Source organism: Dipodomys merriami, unplaced genomic scaffold (genome assembly GCF_024711535.1).
Source record: "Dipodomys merriami isolate MVZ:Mamm:240054 unplaced genomic scaffold, mDipMer1.0.p SCAF_11, whole genome shotgun sequence".
NCBI classification, from domain to species: domain Eukaryota; kingdom Metazoa; phylum Chordata; class Mammalia; order Rodentia; family Heteromyidae; genus Dipodomys; species Dipodomys merriami.
The window spans coordinates 38,808,031-38,827,855 of record NW_027202382.1 but is presented as its reverse complement, the minus strand read 5'-3'; the positions used below and the strand labels follow the sequence as shown (position 1 = coordinate 38,827,855).

Genomic DNA, 19,825 nt, shown 5'->3' with positions numbered 1-19,825 from the left:
GCTGGGGCGGGGGAGGAGGATGTCCTTCCGGGGCGCCCCCGCCGGCATTGCCGAAGTAAAGCTGGCTGACCCGGATGTGTTTCCTCCCAGGCTAACCCCACCTTCCGGCCTGCGCCGCTGCCGCTGCCGCCGCCGCCGCCGCTGTGGAAACCTCCCCTCGTTCTCCGAGTCGGTAAGTGGGCGCGGAGGAGACGATCCAGGTAGCGAGGTTGGGATAGAGGAGAGGCAGGGGGAAGAGCAGGAAAGGGTGGGGGAGAAGGGCCGCCGGGCGCCGCGGTCCAGCGCCCCGTTGGGGCCGAAGACCCTGGCCCGCCAGGTCGTGGCCGGGTGGAGGTTGGGGAAGCCCCACACGCCGCTCGGGCGGGAGCGTCCCGACCGCCCGGGGTCCGGGGTTAGTTAGTTCCGCGGTGGTGGTTGTGCCGCTGTGTCGAGCCCGAGCTCGACAGGAACTGGGCCCCTCGCCCCGCTCCGGGCCGCTGGCCACCTGTGGGAGGCGGGGACACGCAGTGTTGCTTGGCTTGGGCTTAAAGAAACCGCAGAACTACAGGAGGGAGGCGGGGGCAGGCTCCGTTGGCTCACGCCTATACTCCTAGCTTCTCAGTAGGCTGGGATCTCAGGATCACGGGTTCGAACCCAGCCCGGGCAGGAAAGTCCGGAGAACTCTTATCTACAGTTAACCACTAAAAAAGAGAAAGGAAAGAAAAATCCGGAAGTGGGGGTGTGGCTCAAGTGGTTCAGCGCTTGCTTTGAGCAAAAAAAAAAGCTTAGGGACAGGATCCAAGCCCCGAGTTCATGCCCCAAGAATCGACCACCACCACCTTCACCTACACACAGCAACCGGGAACGCTGTTATGATATGCAAAGGTGTCATTGTTTTGGCAATGTCAAAATTATTGCTGGCTAAGGAAAACTGACGATGATAAAGACGAGTTAAGGGCCAATCGCGAAGGAACCTGCATTCTTTATAACAATGAATGGCTGTCCTAGAGGTGGAGGAGAGCAATTACGAATTTAAGGATTTAAAAACAAATTTTAAACCTACTTAATGATGTTCTGGTATTAATTCAGAAGGCTTGTTTGGAATGTAGGAGGGAAAGTATTTAGTCAAGGAGATTCTGGGGAAGACAGACCTGAAGGCATGCAAGAGTGAGGTACAGTAAGAAGTTTGGAGAGGGGCTGGGAAGGTGGCTCAGTGGTAGAGCGCTTGCCTTGCATGCCTGAGGCCCTGGGTTCGATTCCTCAGCACCACAGAAGCAAAAAGAAAAAAAAGCCGGAAGTGGCTCAAGTGGTAGAGTGCTAGCCTTGAGCTGAAGAGCTGAGGGAGAGCACCCAGGCCCAGAGTTCAGGCCCCCACGACCGGACCCCCCACCCAAAAAAAAAAAAAGAAGTTTGGGGAATACATTAAGGTTTCTAAGATGGAATATTGTTTTAAGTACTCTTTGCCAATTACTACTTGTTACTGGACATTCAAAATTGGGTTTTGACTACAGGGGACAAAAAATTTTAGCCAAGGAGACAAACTTAGAAACTATTACTTACAATTCATTTCTGCAACAAATCATGGAATCTGTGCTATTAGATTATTGAGAACTTCATTTTAACTTTCTGGGTTTTTTTTTTTTTTTTTTTTTTTTGTCAGTCGTGGGGCTTGAACTCTGGGCTTGGGTGTTGACCCTGTGCTCTTCAGCTCAAGGCGAGCACTCTACCGCTAGAGCCACAGCTACACTTCCGGTTTTCTAGTGGTTTATTGGAGATAAAGAGTCTCACAGATGTTCCTGCCGGGGCTGGCTTTGAACTGCGATCCTCAGATCTCAGCTTCCTGAGTAGCTGGGATTACAGGTGTGAGCCACCTGCGCCTGGCACTTTCTGGGTTTTGATAGAGGCATTTGGCACCCAGAGTAGAATTTGTGTTTTTTTCCAGTTTATGTTCAGATTCTTGATGGGTGAGAGAAATTCTTTCCTATTTCAGTAGGAGACAGAATTCCCTATCTTTACATCAATGTTTGTGTTTTGTTTTGTTTAGACTGTTACCATGGCTGCTGAGTCTGAGGTTCTGCACTTCCAGTTTGAACAACAAGGAGATGTGGTCCTGCAGAAAATGAATCTTTTGAGACAGCAGAATTTATTTTGTGATGTATCAATTTATATTAATGACACTGAATTCCAGGGGCACAAGGTGATTTTAGCTGCTTGCTCCACCTTTATGAGAGATCAATTTTTACTCACACAGTCAAAACATGTCAGAATCACCATTCTGCAGAGTGCAGAAGTTGGCAGAAAATTATTGCTCTCTTGCTATACTGGAGCACTTGAAGTTAAAAGAAAAGAACTTTTGAAATATTTGACTGCTGCCAGTTACCTTCAGATGGTTCACATCGTGGAAAAGTGTACAGAAGCTTTGTCCAAGTATCTGGAAATTGATCTTTCTATGAAAAATAATAATCAGCACACTGACCTATGTCAGTCTTCTGACCTGGATGTTAAGAATGAAGAAGAAAATTCTGATAGAGACTGTGAGATAATTGAAATTTCAGAAGATAGTCCTGTAAACATAGATCTCCATGTCAAAGAAGAGGAAAGCAATATATTACAGTCCACAGTAGAGAGCTTGACATCAGAGAGAAAAGAAATGACCTCACCAGATCTCTCTACTGTAGATATAGGTTTTAAAGAAAATGAAATTTGTATTCTCCAGGTCGAGTCTATGAGTACACCAGGTGTTGAAAATGGGCAGTTTCCACAGCCTTGTACCTCATCAGAAGCAAATATGTATTTCTCAGAAACACAGCACTCACTGATCAATTCTACAGTTGAAAGCAGAGTGGCAGATGTTCCTGGAAATCAAGGTCAGGGCTTATTTTGTGAGAATACTGATGGAAGTCATGGTACAGTGAATGAGATTCAGAATCTGGAAGAGAGTTATACACTGAGGCACCAGTGTCCCAGGTGTCCTCGAGGCTTTCTTCATGTTGAAAACTATCTGCGTCACCTTAAGATGCATAAACTCTTCCTGTGTTTACAGTGTGGCAAAACATTTACACAGAAGAAAAACCTTAACCGACACATTCGAGGGCACATGGGCATACGGCCCTTTCAGTGTTCTGTGTGCTTGAAGACGTTTACAGCTAAAAGCACACTTCAGGACCATTTGAACATACACAGTGGGGATAGACCATATAAATGCCACTGTTGTGATATGGATTTCAAGCACAAATCTGCCCTCAAAAAGCATTTAACCTCTGTTCATGGCAGGAGCAGTGGTGAAAAACTACCTAGACCTGATCTCAAAAGGCAAAATCTGCTATAATTGATATTATGGACTTCCTTTGTAAATCTTGTATCATTCTGTTGGCAAATCTTTCTGTATAAATGGCAGTGCTTATACTATTGAACTCCCCTCACCACCCATTTTTTATGTTTTATTTTTCATCTATTCTTTCTGAACTTTCAATAGTTCCCAAAGTTGTAGGAAGGAGGCATAACAAAGTTGATGGAATTCTGTCTTGTCCCATATATATATATATATATATATATATATATATATATATATATATATATATATATATATATCCTAGAACTATACCTGGAGAAATAGTTTTTTGATCTTAAATATTCCTGATCTCCGTGACAAAATTCAGCAGTATTTGCAGTATTTGACTTACATATTCTAGACCATTGATTTAAATTAAATACAACCATACAATTATTCTGGAATTATGATGACAGAAAAAGTCAATTTAAAAACACTATTATCCATTACTAGACACTTGAAAAGATAGGATTAATTAGCAATTTCTTTTTTGTCAGTCATGGGGCTTGAACCCTCGGCTTGGGCGCTGTCCCTGCACTCTTCAGCCCAAGGTGAGAGCTCTACCACTTGAGCCACAGTGCCACTCCCGGTTTTCTAGTGGTTTACTGAAAGTCAAGGACTTTCCTGCCTGGGCTGGCTTTGAACCATAATCCTCAAATCTCAGCCTCCTGAATAGCTAGGATTACAGGTGTGAGCTACCAGCGCCTAGCTAGGATTAGCAAAGTTTTAATTTACAATCTGCTCTTGTTCTTGAAAGTACTTATTTTAAGCCGTAAAGGAACACAATTCAGATTATTTCATAGCCATACTGTAACATAATTAGACCGATTTCTTAGTTGTATTTAATATGGATTTTAATATATGTATAGATTTTTGTATCCCCACTGCAATTGGGATACAGAAAGTTTTGTCACTCCCTCAAAACTATTCTACCTATCCATTTGCACTCTACTCCCTCCTTGCTCTAAATTCTAACAGTACTTCTTCACTATAATTTTTCCTTTTCCCTCAGCATGAGCCTTTTAAGATTCATTCATGTGTTTACCAGTAGTTCATTTACATTTTTATTTTTGCTTTTATTTTAAAGCACGGTTTCATTGTGTAGCCCAGGCTAGCCTCACACTCAAGATGCTTCTGCCTTAACTGCTACAGTGCTAGATTATTAGTGTACATCACCATGGCCTAACCGTTCATTAATTTGAATCATTTGTATTAGTTGCTGCTATCAACAGATGAACAGTTTAAATGTTGGTAGCTACTCCTGTTAATCACAATTTCTCATTTAGAGTTTTCATTCACTGTGTATTGACAAAAATCGTCAACATCCCTGGGTTTTATCTGGCATTTCTAGAAAGCCAGACCAAAACTATGAATGTGTACTTTAGTGACTATTATTTCAGATGGTGTTCTGAGACATTGCTCTCTAATATTGCTAAATACAATATAAAAAAAAATTGTTGTTATAATACAGATCAAAATATTGAAAGGCTAATCACCTCTTCTAAACACAGGCATTACTTTTTGTAGAGAAGCCTGGACTAGATATATCTTATTACAAGCTTTTTATTCCTCCTCTACTTATCTCAACTTTATTTAGGATTTCTACAGTACTTAATGTCTTGACACCCATGTTTCCAAATGTAATATACTTTGTACCTTGTAAGAATATTGTGAAGAATATTAGAAATGTTTTTTAATTATATTTTTATTATCTTTTAGTAGTTATACAGAGGATTTAGCATTCAACAGATGAGTTTTATGAATATACTGCATCTTGATCAATGTCACCTGTATTTCAACATTCTCCCCCTTCCTAACCTAACCCCTTCGCCTCATTTTAACTCTATAGGATATGCATTGAATATTATGACTGTATTTTCTATCCCTGTCTTCTCTTCATTCATCTACCTTCCTCACTTCCCTTTAAAGTACCAATTTCCTGCTATTCATTTTGTTGGACTGTGAGTTGTTTTTACGGAATTACACTGTCTGAATTCTTCCCGGCAAGTACCATACTTCAGTTAATACATTTGTGTATACTTGCATACAAATGTATATGTTACTTGTACATTTATAAATTAGTTCTGGCTTCCACATATGAGAGAAAACGTGTTCTTTGCCTCGCTGGGGTTGACTTACAATTTTTTCCATATCCATCCATTTTTTTGCAATGGATGAGTAAAATTCCATTGTGTGTATATATCACATTTATCTGATCCATTCGTTCATTGGGGGGTATCCAGCCTGTTTGTATATCTTAGTGAATAGTGCAGCAGTGAACATAGTTGTGTGGTTGGCTTTATTATAAAGTTAAGAATAATTTCTGTGGTACTTTTATTTTTTTTTAATGTCCATAGAATTTTAATTCTGGGAGAGACTTTAAAGAATTCGTTTTCATATTTGTTGAGCAAAACTTTGTAACTAATGCTATTAATGACTTTGGACAGATAGCCTGTCCTTGAACTTTCTGTTTTGTTTTGTGCTAGTGTTGGGCTTGTGTTTTTGCTTAGGGCCTAGTGTTCTTACTGTTTTTTTTTTTTTTTTGACTCATGATTGTGCTCTACCACTTGAGTCACATCTCTAGTTCTAGTTTTAGTCTGGCTAATTGGAGATGAGTCAAATATTTGTCTGCCTAAGCTGGCCTCAACCCTTGATCCTCTGACCTTAGTTTCCTGAGTAGGTAGGATTTTAGATTTGAGCCACTGGCACCAAACTTGAATTGTTCCTAATCTTCTATGTAAAGTTTCCTTAATTTACATGTATTTGTATAGTAACTTTGATATTGATCATTTGTAATGTCATTACCAGGCCATTAATATTTAATCCTGAAACAGAGGCTGAATTTTTCTGGTTTATCTTCCCATAATTTTCCAGTTGACTTGAGTGGCCATTTAATAGTTATAAAAATAATTTCTTTTCATGAATAGTTTGTGATTGAAGTATATCTCTTTACTTTGACTTCTTCAGATAAAATTTTGGAGGGGAGGGCTAGGGATGGGAAGAATGAGTAAACTGATTTTTTTAGGAATCAGTATCTACTATCTTGGATATATGAAATTTTTTGGATGGAAGTACATTTTAAGTTTTCTGTGCCTTGATTGATGGTTGTAAAAAATTGTGAGCACTTTGAGACTTTTGCTTGGGTGGGGAGGTGTTTTGTAAAAGTGGTGTTGTTATTTATATTATTTATTCCCATTATATATCACAGTAATCTGGAAACATTCCTAGCAGAATATCTACTTGCATGACATTTCTAAAAGTTTTCAGGAAAATATAATCCTCTAAAATATACAACTATGGCAAAGTAAAGTGTAGAATTTGATCGGTTAAACTCTGCTTATGTTTGTCTTTCTTACATGACAGAAATGCATTGAGTTCAGTCTCATACATATCTGATTTGGGGAAGATCATTTGTTGAAAGAGTAAACTCTTGTCCCTTTTCCTTAGATCTAATTATTATATATGATTACACAAAAAATAAATTGGCGATGGTCATGGAGAACTTGGGTTTGCCTACATCTGAATTGCAAAGATGGACACATTTATTCCAAAAACACCAGTCATTATTATGTATACCTGTACTAAAACTTACATGTACATATAAAAATCCTTGCTCTCATGAAACCAGATGCATGAGGCAGGTAGATGGATGTAAACAGTAAGTGAAATTAATGTATGTCAAATGAAAAAAAAGATTTGAACTAAAAGCATCAATACAAATGCCAGAGAAAAGGAATGGGATTTTTATTTTTAAAAGTGATCATTATACCTTGGTTAAATCGTACACCTCTACATATATATTTCATTGACTTGTGGAATGAAAAAAATAGCCAATAAATGTAGAAAAACACACACACACACACACACACACACGGTAGGTTGACAAAATAACCTAAACTCACCCATCAACATTCCATTGAAAAATTAGACGGGCTGGGAATGGAGCTTAGTGGTAGAGTGCTTGCCTAACATTCATGAAGCCGAGGGTTTGATTCCTTAGTATCAAATAACCAAAAGGCTGGAAATGGTGTTGAGGCTCAAGTGGTAGAGTGCTAATCTTGAGCAAACAACGCTTGGGGACAGTGCCCAGAGCCTGAGTTCATGGCCTAAGATTCACACACACACAAACAAAGTCAATTTTGTAAGCACATTTCTTTTTTTTTGGGGGGGGGGTTTCCAGTCATGGGGCGTGAACTCTGTGCCTGTGCGCTGCCGCTTAGCTCTTCAGCTCAAGGCTAGCGCTCTACCACTTGAGCCATAGCGCCACTTCCGGCTTTTCTCTTTTTGCTTATGTGGTGCTGAGGAATCGAACCCAGGGCCTCGGGCATGTAAGGCAAGCGCTCTACCACTGAGCCACCTTCCCAGCCCTGTAGGCACATTTCTTTATCTTAGTATAGAATAATGAAAGAAAAGTTTGGATTGGGTAAATGAATCTTTCTTGTGTTTTTCCTTCTTTTACAGGCAGAAACTTTTTTGGTTTTTGTTATTCTCAATATCTAGCTCAGTATGGCCTTGTGATCTGCCTGCCTCAGCCTTCTGATTACTGGGATTACAGATATGCACCATCAGCACACCCACCTTTTATGTATTTTTTATTTTGTGAAAAGGTCTCTATGTAGCAAACTTGAATTTGTAATCCTCTGGTCTCAGGTGCTGTATTACAGGTATGCATTATCACACCTGGTGTAACTATAGTTTTTTCTATCTTAGTTTTTAAAATTTAGCTTTTATCAGTTATATAGGAGGGGCCAGATTTCATTATTACATGTCCACACATCGTTTACACTGTATTCCAGTCAATCATGCCCCCCTCTATCATCCCCCCAAGCATTCCCAGCTAACCATCTGTATTTTGTCTATATCCTAATTTCTATTGTTTACTTCCATAGCTTTTTGCTGGGACAACTGGTTTTTACATTGTAAACTATTTACAAGTCATAATCATTCCCTTCACCTGTGTTGGCTTCAGTTTCTCATCGTCTTTTTAGGATTATTTTGATAATATGTAAGTAAAACTAAGATATTTAAGAATCACTTGATGCAGTAAGTTAATTCATGAATTACTACCTGTTCTCTATTCTCATCTGTGAGAATAGGTCCTCAGAGTTTGCTATGGGAAAAAAAAATCCTTCAATATATTCATTGAGCCATAATGCCAACATTTACTTTTCAATTTTGATCCTTACCACCTTTTGAGGAGTTGTAATAAAGAAATCAGGTGAGTTTTGGTAAGGGTGTTACTGGGTGATCCGTTGGGCGTCAGGTTAGCACTTCTATCCGGGAGAGTGAAATAGGATGTAACACTGGCGCTATCAGATTCTGCTCATTGGATCACAGGCTTTTCACCATAGGAGCCTAACACACTGGCTCAAAGCGCAGAGGAGCGTGCAGGGAGTTTCCCATCAATCCTTTCGACTTGCCGGTCTTCCCAGCATCTCCCACAGTACTCCCGGGCTCCCTCGTCACGTGACCGGCATGGATTCGCTCCGCCAGATGGAAGCTAAAACGCAGTATAGGTGGTCGGGACTACTACGGTCCTCTACCACCTCCCTCACGCCCGGGTTTGCGTAATCTCGCGTGAGGTGGAGAGTATCTTCTCGCGAGAGCTAAGTCGGGATCCCTCCAGGTCCGCCTCCGTGGTGAGGAGGAGGAGAAGGAGGAGGAGGCGGAGGGAGGGAGGAGGAGGAGGAGGCCCCGTCGCGGCCTTCGCCGCCGCCAACGGGGCTGTCCCTGTAGCTCCCGATGGAGTTTGAGGCCCTGAAACCGCCGCCGAGCTCTGCCCCGGCGAGACGAGGCGCCTCCGTCGCCGAGCCGCGCCGTCGCGGGGCTCCCGGGAGCGGCCCTTAGCGACCCCGCCCGGGCCCCCTCAGGTAGGGCGGGGGCGGGCGCGCTGCGGCTCGGGCCCGAGGCTCGGTGCCGGGTCCCCAGCGGTCGGGCGGGAGACCCGGCTCAGCCCTGGTGGCCTGTGCGGTGCGGCCGCCGGTGCCCCCCGAGGGTTGGGGACTGAGGGCCGCACCTGACACGGACGAACCCCAGGGCCTGGACAGGCCCCTTGGTCTGGTGGGGCTTTTGCGATGCGAAGCGAAGGGCTCCAATGGCCACCTTCTTTCGACACTCCAGGAGGACACCTCTGACCATGAAGGGACCTCCCTCGTCAAGGCCAGCTTCCCTTCTCCCGTTCCTCTTGCACTTAGTAAGAGGGGCTTTTGGAAGAGGACCTCGAAATCTGGTCCCGTTCCAGCTTTTCCTCTTTCTGCCCTGGGGCTTCCTGAGACCCTGGCGCAAGGATGGTGGAGCCGATCTGAGTGGGTGTAAATAGGGACCCTGGTCAAACAATGCCCTGGGAGGGCTTCACCTCCCTGGAGGGAGATGGCCGGTCCGAAGTGGTTGCACTGGGAATGTGACTAGAAGCAGTGACATGAAACACAGCCAGGAAATTCTACTGTGGCTTTCTTCTATTCCCTCTTTCATTTTCCCCCCATGGTGAAGCCTCTTGAGGAGACTCTTCCACCATCTTAGAAGAATGGTAGAGAACATCTTTGTTTCTCAGAGGAACAGCTCTACTTTTCTCTATCCTTTGCTTTCAGGAAGAGAGAAGATGAGGGTAGCTGTCATTTCCATCCTTCAAATCACTGTAGTTTAAGATATCATCGGCAGATAAAACCTTCACACCAAAATAGCCTCAAATAATCACTGACAAAGTAGATCTAATCCAGTAATTTTCAGCCTGTTTTATATTTTCATGAAACCTACCTGGTTTCTCTTTTTTAGTTCCTACTATTCTTACCTAGGTCCTTTAGTAATTTTCGCTTTTTCCCCCTACCCTCTGTGCCTTAGAATGGCTTTCTAACTCAGATAAAATGCTTACAATTAATCTTATTACTATTTGTATGTGAGTCACACATATAAGTTCCCGTAGGAACTTTTGATTAACCTTAGAAAGTGATACGATTTCACCCCAAACTAAACACTAAAGTGATATGATTTTAACCTGACCCCCCCGAAAAGCAAAGAAACACGTTTTAGTAAATGCAACCTTTTCGTGGTTAAATGTATACAGAAAGTTTAAATGTTAAACTTTCTGAATCATTAAGAATAGTTCACAGAGTCTCCTGTTCTCATCTTCTTTTATCTTAAAAAGCTACAAACACTGTTCTGACCTCACATTGTCTATGTTGTTTACTTCCGTATTCAGTTCTTGAAGAAGTAAAGACCATCACATCCTGTTAAAGACAATTTTCTTAATACTGCCAATTTTATTGATTTGGAGGTTTCTGTTTTCCAAATTTGAGTTTGGAAAATTTCTAGAATACAAAATAGTAAACACATATTGCATTTGTGTTTAGAAAAGGCAGATGTTCTAATTTAAAGAGGCTTTTTACTGAGGATGTGATTGCAGTTCAGTTCATTAGTAGGTCCTCTGAGTTTCTCCTCCTCTGTTACTGTTGTGTTAACCTGACATACCAGAAGACATATGTCCTTTGTTCCTGTTTTCATTAATTCGCTTTCTGCTTTTGTAGCGTGCTGTGGTCATTTAGCAAAACATATTTTCTTTACACTCAGGATTTTATCATTTGAAAACAGAACTACATTGTATGTGATAGCTCAGAGCACTGAAGAAACTTAGAAGGTTATAATAAGTACTTGCTATCATTTTAGTTGGATTGCATTGAAGTTTCACTTCCTAGTGATGGAAAAAGGAAGCATGTAGTAACAAAGCTAGCTGAAAATTAAAAATATTGTGCTCCGTCTCATTAATGTTTTAACTTACATCATTGTGGTCTTTTTTTGGTCTTGCTTAATGAAAGACTTCTTAAGGGTGTGACTTTTAATAAAAGTTAATTTTGAGAATTACTTTATATAATCTGTAGTAATCTAGAGCTGCACTGTCCAATACCATCTATTAGCCACTTGTGGCAGTTGAGGACTTGAAATGAAACTAATGTGAGTTAAGATATGCTGTAAGTATAAAATATACACATCATATTTCAAAGACTTGGTACAAAGTTTTTAAATATTTAAATATGTTGATTATATGTTGAAATGGTATTTTGGATAAATTGAGTTAGCTAAAATTAATTTTACCTATTTTAATACAACTACCAGAAATATTTTAATTATTTTTGGCGGTGGATGTTAAACCCAAGGCCAAACATGTACATGATAAACATGTACTCTATACCAAGCCCAACACTACCAAGATCTTGTGTTTATATTTTTATTGGACATTGATATTCTAGAGCAGCATTAGTCTTCCATTAAGTAAATTAACTGAATAAAAGTAGGCATAAGGAGAGAGGACTCAGTAGTAGAGTACTTGCATAAGGCCTAGATTTTGATCAATAACACTACAAAAGTAAATAACTAAAACAAGTACATATGAATATATGAAAACTAAAATGTTCCTGCGTATCCTCTTATAACCAAAATAAGGCTTATAACCTCTTATAACCAAGAAGGCCAAGGACTTTAGCAATAAGAAATATAAAGTTAAATAGTTGCCTTTATTGAGGGAGAAACAAGTAATCAAAAAGTGTCTGAAAACTAGGTATTTTTCAAGCCTAACTAGTACTAAAAAGTATAAAGATAAGTTAAAATAGAAGTTACCATCTCATTATATTCCTACTAAAATGCACTGAAAGTTCTATCTCACACTTATTTTAAAGACTGAATTCAGCTTCATTGATTGAGGAAGTAGAAATGTGCTGGGTGTGATGTTGCATATCTGCATGCAGTTCCAGCTATTCCAGATGTATAGGTAGGGTGATCACAGTCGCAGACCATGCCCCAGACAAAAACATAAGAATCTGTTTAAAAAAAGTAACCAAACAGACAAAAAAAAAAACAAAAAACTGGGGACTTCGCTCAAGTGGGCAGGGCACCAATCTCATAAGCACAAGCTCTGAGGTCAGACCCTAGTACCACCAGAAAAAAATGAAACTTGAGACTTAGCTATTTATAACTTAAAGCTAAGTCATATATAATAATAGTATTTTAAAATGTACTTTAATTCCTTCTCCCTGCCCCCAGTTCTGCTGACAGGTATAGATGTTGAGTTTTAGAATTTATAAGTTTGTTTACATTAGCTGTTTTTGGTTTTTTTGTTTTGTTTTGCTTTGTTTTGTTTTCCTTAGGCCAGAACCTAAGTTATACTACTGATGCTTTAAATTTAGTTTTAAATCCAAAGTTAATTATTTTAATGCTTACTTATTTGACTTGAGAGACACCATTCTATGTCATTTCAGTAGCTTATAGTTCTTATATATGTTAACTAGAATAAAAACAGTGGCTTTTAATAAACAGACCTGAATCCTAATGTTTATATTTTTATATGCAGAATTATAAAGTACTATATGTACATACATCCACACAGCAGTGAAGAAAGCTATAAACTATATTATTACATTTTAAAATCAAGTGCCATGGTCTTCGACTGACTGCATAATAATGACTAATAAGAGAAAATGAAAGTACTTAGCTGATATGCAGCTTGGTGCTAATAAATCAGTCACACTTTTCTTCATTTGAGAGAAGTCTGTGATTCTTTTATGAGTAACACTTATAGCAAGGTACTTATCAATTGGGAAATTAAGCAAAAACCTTTTTAAGGTTCCACTTTTAATTTAGCATTTCTTATTCTTATGCTTCATCTTTTTTTTTTTTTTTTTTTTTTTTGTCAGTCGTGGGGCTTGAACTCTGGGCCTGGGCGTTGTCCCTTAGCTCTTCAGCTCAAGGCGAGCGCTCTACCACTTGAGCTACAGCGCCACTTCCGGTTTTCTGGTGGTTTTATTGGAGATAGGAGTCTCACGGTCTCTCCTGCCCGGGCTGGCTTTGAACCGTGATCCTCAGATCTCAGCCTCCTGAGTAGCTAGGATTACAGGCGTGAGCCACCAGCGCCCGGCTCTTATGCTTCATCTTATTATTCTTCAATTTGAGAAACTAGTTATCAAGATTAGGTAATACAAAAATTAGAATACTTTTACTACAGGTATCTAGAGTTGTGAACTTTTTTGTCCTTTTTTTTGTTATTGTAAAGGTGATGTACAGAGGGATTATAGTTATGTAAGTCAGGTAATGAGTACATTTCTTTCTTTTTTGGGGGGGAGGGGGTCTGGTCATGGGGCCTAAACTCTGGGCCTGGGCGCTGTCCCTCAGCTCTTCAGCTCAAGGCTAGCATTCTACCACTTGAGCCACAGTGCCATTTCCAGCTTTTTTTTTTTTTTTCTTCTGCTTGTGTGGTGTTGAGGAATCGAACCCAGGGCCTCATACATGCAAGGCAAGTGCTCTACCACTGAGCCACCTTCCCAGCCCATGAGTACATTTCTTTCTTTGTTTTTTTTTGGGGGGGTCCCGTCATGGGGCCTGAACTCTGGGTGTGGGCTCTGTTCCTTAGCTCTTCAGCTCAAGGCTAACACTCTACCACTTGAGCCACAGCGCCACTTCCAGCTTTTTTCTTTTTGCTTATGTGGTGCTGAGGAATCGAACCCAGGGCCTCGAGCATGTAAGGCAAGCGCTCTACCACTGAGCCACCTTCCCAGCCCCATGAGTACATTTCTTATTGGACAATGTCACCCTTTCCTTCATTGTCTCCCAGTTTTTTCCTCCCAAGTTATAAACTTTTTTTTTTTTTTTTTGTCGGTCGTGGGGCCTGAACTTGGCCAGGCACTGTACCTTGGCTCTTCAGTTCAAGGATAGTGTTCTACCACTTGAGCTCCAGTGCTACTTCTGGTTTTTTATGCTTATGTGGTGCTGAGGAATCGAACCCAGGGCCTTATGTATGCAAGGCAAGCACTCTACCACTGAGCCACCTCCCAAGCCAGTTGTAAACTTTTTGATCCATTTTATCTCAACTTGAAATATTTTGTGAGTATATTTAGAGTAAGTAGTTCAGTACTAAGTAATTTAGATTTCCTTATAAATAGTCAAATCACTATAAATGTGTCAGTTATAAGCCTAAAAGTTTTATAAATTAATATATACTCTTGTATATATTCTTGTTGCTTGTTCGTATCTTGTTTTTTGCTGTTTGTTTGTTTGTTTGTTTTTGTGCTGGTCCTGGACCTGAACTTAGGGCCTGAGTGTTGTCCTTTAGCTTTTGTATTCAAGTCTAGTGCTCTACTACTTGAGCAACAGCTCTACTTCTGTCTTTTGTGGGTTAATTGGAAATAAGAGTCTCACAGACCTTCCTGTCTGGGCTGGCTTTGAACTATGACCCTCAGATCTCAGCCTCCTGAGTAGCTAGGATTGTGGGCATGAGCCATTGACCTTGTTCTTAAAATATAAAAAGAAGATATTTGTAATTTTTCATAGTTATAAAAAGAATTCTTACATAGTTTGATGAAGTACCATTATTTTAAAAGAATTGGAACTTCCGTTTTGTCATCACTAGTTAAACCTTTAATAAACTTTGGTATTTTAGATAAAATTTTTATTTGTCTTGAATAATCTAGAATTTACCTTTAATAGTAATAAAGGAATACATTTTAAAAACCATATTCACTATACCTCATCATAAAAGGTTTTTAATTTTGTTGATGTATAGCAGGAGGAACAGGCAGACTTATTGCCAAAGTTTTCTTAGAGGAGTGTTTGTGTGTGTGTACTTGCTGATCTCCGTCTTTAACTCTGGGTCTGGGCATTGTCCCTGAGCTCCTTTTGCTCAAGGGTAGTGGTCTACCACTTGAGTCACAGCTCCACTTCCATCTTTTTCTATGATTTATTGGCAGTAGGGTCTAATAGAGCCAGGCACCGGTGGCTCACACCTGTAGTCCTAGCTACTCGAGGAGGCTGAGATCTGAGGATCATGGTTAAAAGCCAGCCCAGGCAGGAAAGTCTGAGAGTCTTACCTCTAGTTAACCACCAGAAAACTGGAAGTGGCACTGTGGCTCAGGTGATAGAGCCCTCGCCTTGAGCTGAAGAGCTCAAGCCCAGAGTTCAAGCCCCATGACCAACCAAAAAAAAAAAAAAAAAGAGTCTAATAGAATTTCCTACCCAGGCTGGTTTCTAACTCAGAGCTCAGCATCCTGAGTAGCTAGGATTATAGGGTAATAGGCATGAGCCTGTTAACACCCAGCCTTTTAAAGTTTTAAGCTTTTTAAAAGTGTTAATTCACTGGGCCCCTGTAATCCTTAGCTACTCAGGAGGCTGAGATCTGAGGATCACGGTTCAAAGCCAGCCTGGGCAGGAAAGTCCGTGAGATTCTTATCTCCAATAAACCACTAGAAAATCAGAAGTGGTGCTGTGGCTCAAGCAGTAGAGTGCTCACCTTGAGCTGAAGAGCGTAGGAACATCGCCCAAGCCCAGACCAAGCCCCACGACGGACAAAAAAAAAAAGTGTTAATTCAATTTCTAGTAGAACTTAAACTTCTCAGGATTAATTATATTAAAAGCTCTTGTGTTCTTATACTTGAAAATGTGGATAAAGGGATATAACATAAAACTGTAAAGTGTGTTCTGGAATGCTCTACTGTAGTTTTAAACAGTGGATGATATGGAAAGCTGAATTCTTGCTCATTGATTCCTATTATCAGTGATACCCTAGCCCAACTGAATTCACGTTCCCAAATAAGTACACATTGTGGGGGAAAAAAAAGTAAATTTAAGATAAAATTCATTTTTTTGGTTTGGATTCACAAAGTTTTCTAGCAAAATTCTGCAACCAGAAAACAACATTAAATTTGTTAAGTAGTTTTAGGGATTATGTGTTTAGCTGCATAGTGTTCATCTCTAAAGTTGGAAGCAAACTAGTTTTTAGATTGATGGTACTAATAAGTGTGGGAATATGAAAATGAACCACATAAAGATATGAGTATTAAAATCTTGTGTAGAGCTGTTTAAGGAAAAGTTTTGTATTAGATAGGGTTCTTTTTACATAGAAAGACATTTAATTCATTTTTACTGAGCTTTTTTTCAATTAAATTTTTGTGCCAGTCCTAGGGCTTGAACTCAGCCTTAGGCACTGTCCCTGAGCTAGCTTTCTATCACTTCAGCTTTTTTGTAGTTTGTTGGAGATAAGAGTCTCACAGACTTTGCTGCCCAAACTGGCTTCAAACTGCAATCCTCCATTCTCAGCCTCCTGAGTGGCTAGGATTACAGATGGGAGCCAGTAGCCCCCAGCTTACTGAATCATTTTTAAAATTTTTTTTAAATAAAAAAACAATAAAGGCTACTGGAATCGCTCATTTATATGTTTTGGGAATACTTTCAGTTATATACTTCTCCTTATTCTGATTACATTTTAAAACAGTCTGTGTGACTAATATATTTAAGTTGATAAATATTTGTATGGACAAGAATTATTCTAAATACCTAGATTTCTCATTCACTATTGTCTTTGTTAGGCTTAGTTATGTGTTTTGTGTTAGAAGATAAATAAAATTTGTACTTGTGATGTAAATGAAATTCAGGCTTGTGCATTCTAGTCAGCCACTCTACTAATGAGCTATATCCCATTCTAGGACAAAGATTTCAATCTTAGAAATAAGAAAAATCTCTCACTCTTATTTTTCCTTGTACCTTTTCAATTTATAATCTTATTCATTATAGTTTTCCCTAAACTAAACTATTATTGCTGCAAAAATTGATATTTATATTTTACCTTTTTTTTCTTCCTAGAATTGTTAGATAAGAATAGTGTTTCTTTTTTTCTAAGTTAATTTTTTTGGACCTGATTTATTTTATTTATTTATTATTTTTTTTTTTTTTTTGTTGGTCGTGGGGCTTGGACTCTGGGCTTGGGTGCTGTCCCTTAGCTCTTCAGCTCAAGGCGAGCGCTCTACCGCTTGAGCCACAGCACCACTTCCTATTTATTTTACTTATTTATTTATTTTTTTGGTCCAGTCGTAGGGCCTAAACTCTGGGCCTGGGCGCTGTCCCTCAGCTCTTCAGCTCAAGGGTAGCACTCTACCACTTGAGCCACACACTACTTCCGGCTTTTTTCTTTTTGCTTATGTGGTGCTGAGGAATCAAACCCAGGGCCTCGAGCATGCAAGGCAAACACTCTACCACTGAGCCACCTTCTCAGCCCAGACATATTTTAGTTATATTTATCAATCACTAAATGCTATACTTTGTCAGAAGTATTAAAGTAGAATATTACAAGGTTATCGTAAACATTCTTTTCTTTGTTTTACTTTGGGTGTACCATACTTTGTAGTCAGTAGTATTTTTCTCACTTATGGACAAATAGCTCAACACAGTCCTCTCTGTAGATTTCCAGAACCTCAGCCTCAGAATCAAGTCCTGACCAATGTCTTTTTCCAGGTGAGAAAGCTGTCATTTTTTGTGTGTGGTACTAGAGATTGAACCCAAGGCCTCATGCATGCTAAATAAGTGATATAATACTGAACTACATCCTAGCCCTACAGTATTGTTTTGATCAATAGTTTTCAAAAGTTACCAGCTCTTAGGTTTTTGATATATTTGGGGATAGTGATTATCTAAGAGGAATACTTAAAAAAAAAAAAAAACACCTTGGCAATCCAAAGTAATTTGTGTTTCTAAAAATGGAATGTGAAGGCCAGGCATCTATAATCCTAACTACTCAAGAGGCTGAGATATGAGGATTACCTTTCAAAGCTAGCTGGGGCAGAAAAGTCCCCATGAGACCCTAATCTCCAATAAACTACTCAAAAAAGCTGGAAGTGGCACTGTGGTATAAGTGGTAGAGTGCTAGCCTTGAGCATAAAGAGGCCCAGGGACAGGGTCCAGGCACTGAATTCAAGCCCAAGGACTGGCAAAAAAGAAAAAATGGAATGTGGAAAGTTAATCTGCTTGTTTTTATAGTCATTAAGAAAAATATGTAAACACTTTAATGACTATTTCATGCACAACCAATAAAAATACAGAGTTGGCAGAAACACTCTTAGTAGATTGTTTCTGTGCAAAATTTCAGAAATATAATTATTTTGGCAAATAGGTTATTTTTTAAATAAGACAAAGCATATAAAACTATTCAGAAGATTTAGATTCTGAGACAATGATGGATGATTTTAGCAAGTAACTCTTAAATGATGAATGATGAATAAGTGGTTAATTCTTACTTTTGTCCATTTCCAGCTTACAAAACACTACACAGCAAAATAATGATCTGCTAGACTGCTAACCCAACCATCCAGATTCCACAATGCCTGTGCAGGCAGCTCAATGGACAGAATTTCTGTCCTGTCCAATCTGCTATAATGAATTTGATGAGAATGTGCACAAACCCATCAGTTTAGGTTGTTCACACACTGTTTGCAAGACCTGCTTGAATAAACTTCACCGAAAAGCTTGTCCTTTTGACCAGACAGCCATCAACACAGACATTGATGTACTTCCTGTCAACTTTGCACTTCTCCAGTTGGTTGGAGCCCAGGTAAGCTTTCAGTATTTTACTCATTTAATATCTAAAATGATTTATCAAGCTTCATTTATTACAAATATATACAAAATATTTTTAGTGCTCAATGAGACATAAAAAATAAATGTCCAATGTACCAGCTTTCAAAAGATTTTCTTAAATATCATTAACCTCTTAAGCAAAACCATAAATTTCACTGTATTTATATACTTTTTCATCAATCTGTGCTCAAAATTTGTGTTGTTTCTTTTTTTTTGAGATGAAATAATTCTGAGACATTTTTATATGTACATAACATATTTATTTACTAAATGATATGAAAAGAAAAAAAGCTTTTACCAGAAGTGAACCAACTAGAACTCTCAAAGGAGAAGTTTTTGGTTTTATTTTTAACTTTAGTTTTATGATAAAATCAGTGAGAAAATAAGCTGTACATACATATATGCCTGTGGGTGTATATAACACAGGTATGTATACACTCAAGGCTGGTGCTCTTTCATTAGAGCCACAGTTCCACTTCCCACTTTTTGGTAGTTAATTGGGGATAAGTTTCTCATGGACTTTCCTGCTCAGGCTGGTTCTGAACCACAATCCTTAGATCTGTCAGCATCCTCAGTAGCTAGTATTGCAGCCATGAGCCACCAGTGCCAACAGTCTTCTCATTCTTTACCACTTCAGTAACTGAGGTTATAGGTATGAGTCACCAGACCAAATCACTTTCTAATTGTCTCCTAATCTCCATAGAATATAAGCTTTATGGAAACAATAAATTTCCTGTTTTGTTCACTGAAAGCCCCCTAAGGCCAGGCACATCATTAAAATCTTTAAATGTAAATATTGAATATAAAATTGAAGTACCAAATACATTGGCATTATGAAATATTCATCCACACTTTTCAGATATACAAGTTGCATTCATAGAAGTAGAATTTCAAAGAATTTGAAAAGTAATGTCAGAGGACCTGTATAATTTTCCACAGCTTTCCCTAAATTTAGCATCCTTCAAAATTAATTATACAACTATTATCAAGAAATTATCATAGATATAATACTGTTAACTACTTGCTTTCCCCCCTCTTTCCTTAATCCACCCATTGCTACTATAATATATGTAGCCTATTTGGGAAAGCAGTTTGGCTAGTGGTTAGGTTTAAATTTACTTAAATTTTATTTAA

The 19,825-nt window shown here is 39.2% G+C and overlaps 2 protein-coding genes across 3 annotated transcripts in view; both read left to right on the top strand.

Annotated features, from left to right (window-relative positions):
* Positions 1-76: 76 nt before the first annotated feature.
* Zbtb6 (zinc finger and BTB domain containing 6) lies at positions 77-5,854 on the top strand. Its single transcript, XM_070013159.1, has 2 exons — positions 77-172; positions 2,024-5,854. Exon 2 carries the CDS (start codon positions 2,033-2,035, stop codon positions 3,305-3,307), a length of 1,275 nt encoding a protein of 424 aa, XP_069869260.1. The 5' UTR covers positions 77-172; positions 2,024-2,032; the 3' UTR covers positions 3,308-5,854.
* Positions 5,855-8,931: 3,077 nt separating this feature from the next.
* Rc3h2 (ring finger and CCCH-type domains 2) overlaps positions 8,932-19,825 on the top strand; it is a 64,885-nt gene continuing 53,991 nt past the window's right edge. Inside the window, exons 1-2 of one of the 2 annotated variants that reach the window (XM_070013140.1) lie at positions 8,932-9,180; positions 18,368-18,665. In XM_070013140.1, the coding sequence (XP_069869241.1) occupies positions 18,435-18,665 (231 nt within the window). In that variant the 5' untranslated portion in view covers positions 8,932-9,180; positions 18,368-18,434. Of the gene's footprint in view, positions 9,181-17,550; positions 17,573-18,367; positions 18,666-19,825 lie in introns of those variants that run through there. The other variant, XM_070013147.1, reaches the window with a different exon arrangement.

Bases quoted from the DNA above. Each gene is read 5' to 3' on its own strand.
- Zbtb6 (XM_070013159.1), top strand. From the start codon at position 2,033: ATGGCTGCTGAGTCTGAGGTTCTGCACTTCCAGTTTGAACAACAAGGA.